The sequence below is a fragment of the Leuciscus leuciscus genome (assembly GCF_965113295.1).
Source record: "Leuciscus leuciscus genome assembly, chromosome: 6".
NCBI lineage: Eukaryota > Metazoa > Chordata > Actinopteri > Cypriniformes > Leuciscidae > Leuciscus > Leuciscus leuciscus.
In genome coordinates, this window is record NC_138730.1 from 3,215,489 (window position 1) to 3,225,164 (window position 9,676).

The 9,676-nt window shown below is 38.2% G+C and overlaps 1 protein-coding gene across 4 annotated transcripts in view; it reads right to left on the reverse strand.

The window, feature by feature from the left end:
- The window catches only part of dspa (desmoplakin a), a 33,287-nt gene that overhangs the window by 16,330 nt on the left and 7,281 nt on the right, over positions 1–9,676 (reverse strand). For all 4 annotated transcript variants that reach the window (XM_082174157.1, XM_082174160.1, XM_082174159.1 and 1 more), the window contains 4 exons: positions 6,326–6,451; positions 3,371–3,430; positions 1,747–1,914; positions 1,082–1,186 (listed from right to left, as the gene is read on the reverse strand). In XM_082174157.1, coding sequence (XP_082030283.1) covers positions 1,082–1,186; positions 1,747–1,914; positions 3,371–3,430; positions 6,326–6,451 — 459 coding nt within the window. The remainder of the gene's footprint in view (positions 1–1,081; positions 1,187–1,746; positions 1,915–3,370; positions 3,431–6,325; positions 6,452–9,676) is intronic.

The following is a 9,676-nucleotide window of genomic DNA, read 5'->3' on the forward strand; positions in this document are numbered from 1 at the left end:
TGACAGAAGCAGAGAGAAGAGCTCATTCACATCATGAAGCATTACGTAAACCAGACGCTTCAACTCAACTAATGTGAGCCTAATACAACAGTCAAAAACAGATCTGAGTCTGCATACGAAGTGCTTCGAGCTAAATTACTAGATTAAAATGATTAACTATGGAACATTATTGCTATGTGATTGTCAAAAAATGTAAAAGAGCCCACCACATGTGTCTCTCTGGACTCTATATGTGGCTCAGGATCGGGCTTTGGGCTTTTTTTTACTAATTTTATTGTTCGCTTGAGAAAAATCACGAGTCTGCAAACCTCCACTCCAAGAGCTGCACGATTATAGCACAAACGAGACATGTTTATACAGCCTAAAGCTGAGGTTGTGTTCATGTTGAACATCTGTAATGGGGAAGTTTGCAATTTAGTACATTTACTAACTTTAAATGTAATGCTGTATAACACTACAGTTCAATTATAATCAAGTACACTACATTGTGCTTTAGTGTATTGGTCAACACATCAAAATAAAGGCATTTCTTTAAAAAAACATGATTTAAAATCTGAAGTAAAACTGTTCATTTGAAATCATTCATTTTAAAAGTGTGTACTAATATGGCCTTTTATCAATCTATATATTATCTATAATTCAGAAGTACAAGTACACACTCAGTACAGTTAAGTGCACTTCTTTTTCCCAAGGGAAAGCTCATTTCATAGCTAATATTTTCACATTTCTTTATAATTGTGAAAATGACAGATTGATTGTAAATGGCGCACAATAAGCACATGTGTGATACACACATACATATCACCGATACAAGTGTCTCTTCTGTAACCAAGAACACACAATGTAGAGTTTTGGTGGACATGACATCACTACTGAGAGAGAGTCCTGATTGGCCAAAAAAAAATCACAGCTGTGAATCACATTTATAATAAATGATTCAAATATCCTTTTCTGGCCATTTCATCAGGAATGCAGACATTTGAAAAATCTGCATGAGGACGAGAGATTTCGCACGGGTTTGAAGCCGGTCAAGCGCATTGTCCAGCCCGTGTGACAGCTGTGTCCAGTCCTCAGTCCTCACCTGGATCTTATCTGACGCCGGGTGCTGGTTCTTCAGGAGGACGTCCACCTTCGTCTTCAGCTTATTCAGCTCTTTCTCTTTCTCCTCCAGATCACTCATCAGTTTCTAGCAGGAACCACACACATTATAAGCTAAAATCATGCATGATAGTTTTAATAAATAGATTAAGAGGTAACACTTTACAATAAGGTTCATTAGTTAACATTAGTTAATGTATTTACTAACATGAACTAACAATGAGCAATACATTTGTTACAGTATTTATTCATCTTTTAGTTTAATAGTCTGTTAGTTAATAAACTCCAGCTGTTCATTGTTAGTTCATGTTAGTTCACAGTGCATTAACTAATGCTAACACATACAACCTTTGATTTTAATAATGTATTAGTAAATGTTATAATTAATACTAACTAAGATTAATAATTGCTTAGTAAGTATTGTTCATTATTAGTTCATGTTAACTAAGCTAGTTAAGTAATGAACCTTATTGTAAAGTGTTACCAATTAATACATGTATTGTTCATTGCTAGTTTATGTTGCAGTTAACTAATATGATCAAATTAACCCGTATGGCTCATGCTAAGGCGACTAGATCGCTAGACTCGGCCTGTGTTGCACAGACTGCAGATGGATGGAGTTAATGTGTGTGTGTGTGTGTGTCTCACCGAGTAGCTCTCCTGTTTGCGAGGGATGTAGTTGTCGATGTTCTTATCGCCCCAGTCGAACACCAGCTCCTCCTCCTCTCGGTCGTTGACCCACATGATGGCCCTGGAGATCTCCTCGATGATGCCCTGCAGGTCTCGCAGCTGAGACACGCGCAGATGAGACATCTTCTGCTCGCAGGGAAGAAGAAACCATCACGCGTGTGAATGCAGGATTCACCTCATGACGAGTGAAGCATTTAAATTCATTGGAAATGTTTACTTTTATTTAAGTAATATGTTACGTTTATGGACTAGTTTTGGCCACTAGAGGCCCTCACTGTGTTTCAGTTCAGTCTCCCGCCAGTTTATCATGTGTTATTGTTCTCACCTGTGCCTCATTTCCAGTGAGTGTATTTATTTATAAGAGTTTCTCGCCTTCCTCATGCTCATGTAGTGGAGTCTTTGAAAAGTTGTTCCTGTATTTAAGGGGCTGTTTAGACGACACCGTTTTCAACTAAAAACGTAAAACTTTTTATGCGTTTTGGCCGTTCGTTTACACAACAATGGCGTTTTGGGCGCCTGAAAACACAAACTTTTGAAAACGTGTTTCAAAGTGCAAGTTTTTGAAAACGCTCTCCGTGTAAACAACAAAAACGTGAATCTCTGAAGATGATGACATCATGCACATGCGTATCACGTGTTCAGTCTATAGTGTTTCATCGCCATCTACTGGTCTGGCAGCAGAATACAGTGTTTTTAGTCATTTTCGCGGATCTGTGTGAATGAGGATTGCTTTGACAATGGTGTCGTCTGTACGCGGAAAACTCAAAGGAAAAACGTCTCCATTTTAAGCATATCGTTGTCGTGTAAACAAACCCTAAGTTGCTCTGTTCCTGTTTTTAGCGCCCTCACAGCCTTGTTCTAACCTCAGTTCTTACAATTTTGGTGTTTAGTAGGTTATTCACCCAAAAACTCCAGGCTTTTATTCACATATGAACACTGCTTGTTGTTGTTGATTGTATGACACTGCTGAGTGGTGAAATGATTTTAGTGACTGCTTTGGTTTCCTGTAAATGGCTCGTTCTGATTGGGCAGCTTTTTTATAATGGCATGATTGCACCATTATGACCAAACAAGATCTGAGGCTTTTATAAACATCCTTATTGATGTTCCACGAACTGGCACTTGCTTCTAACCTTCTAACCTTAACAGAATCTCCTAAAAGCACTGCATATTAAACATTTTATAACATTTGAACTACCTGTAAAGCACATGAAATAACGATCTGAATATTGTAATATTATATTTCTTGTTTATAATATATATTTTCAAATCTGCTGTGAACAATAAACAAAGGTAAGTTAAATCTCTTAAATCTTATTTGTCTTCTCTCTTATCTTATCTCTGGCTTTTTATTATATTAGTAAGTTTTAGTTAGTAGTTTTTTTATTGTATTTTGTTGTACGTTGAATGGTTTCTCTTTATGCTTTATTTTTATATGCTCAATGTTTTATTGTACAGCACTTTGGTGCAACTCTGTTGCTTTTAAATGTGCTATAGAAATAAATGTTGCCTTGACTCGACATGATCAAAGACGTGTGTAAGGCTCAGAGTCGGTGTTTGTGAGTGTGTCTGGTCATCTGACCTGTAAAGTGTCCCACTCCTGGTCCAGCGCGTGGAGTCCACCCTTCTCTCGGCTCTGCAGCTGAAGCACAAACACACTCGTCACACTCACAGTTAAACAACACACACTCTTTCTTCCCCATCACATGTTTTATCATAATCATGAATTAGGCTTCCAATTTCGAATGCTTAAACACTTAAACTTAGTTTAGTTTGCTTGGTTCATTTGGTCCGAAAAACAAAACAAAAAACATTAGTCTTGGTCCACTTAGTGTTCACATTGGCAATTTTAACGCTGAACCTATAGATACCGAACCTAAAGATACCGAACCTAAAGATACCGAACCTAAAGATTCCGAAACTAAAGATACCGAACCTAAAGATAGCGAACCTAAAGATAGCGAACCTAAAGATACCGAAACTAAAGATACCGAACCTAAAGATAGCGAAACTAAAGATAGCGAACCTAAAGATGCCGAACCTAAAGATACCGAACCTAAAGATACCAAACCTAAAGATACCAAACCTAAAGATTCCGAAACTAAAGATACCGAACCTAAAGATTCCGAAACTAAAGATACCGAACCTAAAGATAGCGAACCTAAAGATACCGAACCTAAAGATAGCGAATCTAAAGATAGCGAACCTAAAGATAGTGAATCTAAAGATAGCGAACCTAAAGATTCCGAACCTAAAGATACCGAACCTAAAGATAGCGAACCTAAAGATACCGAACCTAAAGGTACCGAACCTAAAGATACCGAACCTAAAGATAGCGAACCTAAAGATACCGAACCTAAAGATAGCGAACCTAAAGATAGCGAACCTAAAGATAGCGAACCAGCGAACCTAAAGATAGCGAACCTAAAGATAGCGAACCTAAAGATAGCGAACCTAAAGATACTGAACCTAAAGATAGCGAACCTAAAGATAGCGAACCTAAAGATAGCGAACCTAAAGATAGCGAACCTAAAGATAGCGAACCTAAAGATACTGAACCTAAAGATAGCGAACCTAAAGATAGCGAACCTAAAGATAGCGAACCTAAAGATACTAAACCTAAAGATAGCGAACCTAAAGATAGCGAACCTAAAGATAGCGAACCTAAAGATACTGAACCTAAAGATAGCGAACCTAAAGATACCGAACCTAATGATAGCGAACCTAAAGATAGCGAACCTAAAGATAGCGAACCTAAAGATACCGAACCTAAAGATAGCGAACCTAAAGATAGCGAACCTAAAGATACCGAACCTAAAGAAAGCGAACCTAAAGATACCGAACCTAAAGATACCGAACCTAAAGATAGCGAACCTAAAGATACCGAACCTAAAGATACCGAACCTAAAGATAGCGAACCTAAAGATAGCGAACCTAAAGATACCGAACCTAAAGATAGCGAACCTAAAGATACCGAACCTAATGATAGCGAACCTAATGATAGCGAACCTAAAGATAGCGAACCTAAAGATAGCGAACCTAAAGATACCGAACCTAATGATAGCGAACCTAAAGATACCGAACCTAATGATAGCGAACCTAAAGATAGCGAACCTAAAGATAGCGAACCTAAAGATAGCGAACCTAAAGATACCGAACCTAATGATAGCGAACCTAAAGATAGCGAACCTAAAGATAGCGAACCTAAAGATACCGAACCTAAAGATACCGAAACTAAAGAAAGCGAACCTAAAGATACCGAACCTAAAGATAGCGAACCTAAAGATACCGAACCTAATGATAGCGAACCTAAAGATAGCGAACCTAAAGATAGCGAACCTAAAGATACCGAACCTAATGATAGCGAACCTAAAGATACCGAACCTAATGATAGCGAACCTAAAGATACCGAACCTAATGATAGCGAACCTAAAGATAGCGAACCTAAAGATAGCGAACCTAAAGATAGCGAACCTAAAGATACTGAACCTAAAGATAGCGAACCTAAAGATAGCGAACCTAAAGATACTGAACCTAAAGATACCGAACCTAATGATAGCGAACCTAAAGATAGCGAACCTAAAGATAGCGAACCTAAAGATAGCGAACCTAAAGATACCGAACCTAATGATAGCGAACCTAAAGATAGCGAACCTAAAGATAGCGAACCTAAAGATAGCGAACCTAAAGATACCGAACCTAAAGATACCGAACCTAAAGATAGCGAACCTAAAGATAGCGAACCTAAAGATACCGAACCTAAAGATAGCGAACCTAAAGATACCGAACCTAAAGATAGCGAACCTAAAGATAGCGAACCTAATGATAGCGAACCTAAAGATAGCGAACCTAAAGATACCGAACCTAAAGATAGCGAACCTAAAGATACCGAACCTAAAGATACCGAACCTAAAGATAGCGAACCTAAAGATAGCGAACCTAAAGATACCGAACCTAAAAGCACAGATATGTTCACAGCACTGGTCGGCTTACAATCACTCTGATATTGGCCCCTGCGTTACCGTGCACTTTACTGCAGTTTAGCAGTTACATTTTTGTGATATCAACTTCAAACTTATTTAGACATTTGGCTTTGATTTTCTAGCAATTTTAAAGTCCATGTTATTTTGTAAAATATATATTTTGCATAAAATAAAAATGTTTAGTTCATTAAATCTGCCTTACGGTAAACTTCTCACGATTACTGTTACGATAAAGATATCGTTCTAAAAATCCACGGCACAACTATAACAATAACGGTACAGAGAAATGATATCGTTGGAATAACTTTCAGAACGATTTTTTTCCAGCTGATGAATGCTAAAAACTTTGACAGCCAATCAGAATCCATCCAGCTTTAAAGAGCCCGAGCGTTTAAAGAGACAGACGACAAACCTGCAGAGCGCTTATAATAAACACAACTAATATAGTTATCGTTCTTGCTGTGAACAAGCCTTTACTATCCCCACTCAAATGACATCATCACATGAAGGACATGAACTGGGATTTCGATGTGAAAGAGCTTCAGTCCTCGTACCAGCTCATCCCGAGCCCGGTCCACCTCCACGCTTCTCTGGATCGAACTGTGGAACTTGTTGTGATTGAGGATTTGCTGGCTGATGGTCTCAGAATCTTCACCGAAGGGTGACGTCTCAATGAGTCTCTGCAACACACAAACACACACATGAACAACACACAACACCAACATCTGCAATCTTCTCATTTCATCATATAAAGACCAAAACAGCAGACTAATTTTAGCAATTAAACTGGGTAAGTTAAGTCAGAATAACCCAGTTAACCCTAACCTTCTGTTTCAGAACCTGTCGGAAACCACAGGAGGCGTATTACAGAAACTATCTTAAGTCTTAAGTTAAGATCTGACAAGTTCATTTAGGATTTTTGTATTACAGAAGCAAATCTTCAGTTGATTTAGGATTCTTATCCTTATAAAATCTCATTTTATCTGTAGTTAGGAAATCTTAAACCCCTCCATCGAGTTCGGTAATCAACTCTCAGGTCTGTTAACAAGCAAACAGCGGCTGTGAAGTAAATATAAGTGAAGTTTTGATAAGCTTTCATAGGAGTCTGTTATTATTTGTCAGAGTTTTGTTCACAAAGTCTTTCCACCATCAAACATCACTGATCTTCATCTTGTCTCATTAATAAACGTGACGCCCTTCTCAAACAGGGCTGTTATTATGAGGCTTTTATAGTTTCAAATACTTTTGAAGTTAGGACACCATTGGGGTTGTCCTAAAGTTAAGACTGTTTGTAGGATTGTTTGTGCAGTTAGGATGCTTCTGTCATACCATTTTCCTATATCTGTAGTTAAGATAAGATTATAAGAAATGTCCTTTTGTACATTTTGTAATAGCTTTTGTCCCAAATGAGGTCCTAACTGAACTTGCCATGGTTACCAAACAGATAAGAGAGGGTTGTAAAGTTAGGATCTTTCTGTAATGCGGCCCATGATTCCTGCAATGTAAACAACACACGCTTCAGGAAACCTCAGAAGCGGACTCTGTGAGCCAGAGGCAGAATTACTGCAATGTCTATTTGATCCTCACAAATCTCACATTTGCATTCAAAAGCACACAAAAAAAATTATTTTATTTTTTGTGCTATATTTGATCATTTCTATAATAATAAAAAATGCAATGCATATTCAAGTAATGTATTTTCTGTTCGGTTGTTCCTTATTTTGATTAGTTTCAAGCACTCTTATTCTGCATTCCAGTTTACATTCTATTCATGCATGTGTGCGGAATCAGATTTAGAATGCGGAATTCCGTTCGGAATTCATGTCCTCGAGGAAGTGAGCTGTGACAGAATTCATGTAACAAGTATGACATGTTAGTTTTTCCCACAGTAACAGTACAGTACGTACTTGAGTGCACAGTGCTGGGACGCAGCATTATCTGGTGTTTTGATCCGCTGTTGTAATATTCTCTTCCTGTTATTCACGTCATTATCCTGTGTAAATATAGCCTCCCTTTCCTAGGCTAATTGTCAGGAATTGTGTAAGCAGGAATGGGGTTTCCCGCTGTATTCCTGTACTGTGGACTCATCCTTTTATTTCAGTAAAATCTGCAGAATTGACACACTCTAAAGCTCATCATATAATCTGTCTGACCTCAGGTGAATAATCGTGCGCTTCACATCTTCATCATCATCATCATCATCATCACCACTGATGAACTGTAGGGGTCAGTGTGTGATCATTAACATCAGCTGTGATCAGGGTCCACGGGACGGGCGAGACACAGCGCTGTTGTTTTATTTAGGAGAGTGATTTCAAGCATTCACTCCGACAGAGATAAGAGTGTTAAAGCGCAGTAAACCAGTTTCACCAGACTAACTTTCACTGCTTTCTCTCTGCTTCGTTTGCTACAGACACTCCCTGTTTTTCTCCTCCCCCCTTCCTGCTCAGAGAAACAATGTGTTCTCTGTCTAACCTCAGTGTGTGTGTGGGTGTGTGTGTGTCTGTGTCTGTGTGTGTACTTGTACAACTATCTTTGTGAAGACCAGTTTGAGTTTTAGACCATTGGAGTGAGGACAAAGTGAATAAAGAGGACATTTTGTCCGGTCCTCAGTTTCTGAGAGCCTTTAAAGTCCTGTTTGAGGGTCAAGACTTGGTTTTAGGGATAAGGTTATAATGAGGTTAAGGGTCGGTTTAGGGTCGGGTTAGGCACTTAGTTGTGATGGGTAAGGTTAGGGTAAGCGGCTAGAGATTGCATTGTGTCAATGAATGTCCTCATAGAGATAGATGTACAAGAATGTGTGTGTGTGTGTGTGTGTGTGTGTGTGTGTGTGTGTGTGTGTGTGTGTGTGTGTGTGTGTGTGTTTGTCACAGGTGGATGATAATCTGCAAATGTTTTTTTACTTGATTTGACCCACTAAAATGATTTTGTTGGTATAAATGAATGCATTTAGGTTGACTCTGCAATATTAAATATTTTAGAATCACAATAATTTTGTTTCAAACTGAGGTAACAATTCTGAATGAACAACCAAACAAAATAACGTGTTTTTTACTAGAGATTCTGACTAAATGTTAATTTGCTACAGTCTATTAAAAAATATTTCATTAATTATAATTTTTTTTGTCGTTTTGAGCGAATGATTCAATGACTCACTCATAAAGACTTGTTCCCTGACTGGAGGAATCAGTGTTTTTGACCGAATCTCTTGAGTGAATGATTCAATGACTCACTCATAAAGACTTGTTTCCTGACTGGATGAATCAGTTTTTTTTACCGAATCTCTCCAGCGAATGATTCAATGACTCACTCATAAACACTTGTTCCCTGACTGGATGAATCAGTGTTTTTGACCGAATCTCTTGAGCGAATGATTCAATGACTCACTCATAAAGGCTTGTCTCCTGACTGGATGAATCAGTGTTTTTGACCGAATCTCTTGAGTGAATGATTCAATGACAAACACACGTTTAACAGTCTCTTGTCTCCATCTACTGGTGTAACGATGTAATGACACAATCTTTATTTGAAGCGTCGAGTAAAAGCTGGTTTACTGTATTTGGATCGCTAGTGTTTATATCTGAACTATACACTTTTATCCCAGTGCTTCTGTGGTTAATATGACTGACTGTAAGACAGAATTGATGATTCTGTGTGTTGAAAACACTATTAGTGAAGATGTTTCATATCCATACAGGACAACGGCTCTCTCTGGATCAGATCTGAGTCACTGTGATCGAACTCCTCAAAGGTGTAATATACAGACTGAATCGTATAGCTCTATAAGTTACAATTTTTACAGTGTTCAGTTCCTATGAAACAAACAAGCAAATAGCTCGACAACACAACACTGGCTTAGTGAATCTGTTGCTGATTCTGCAAACAGTTTGTAAGTCTTGCTCGTT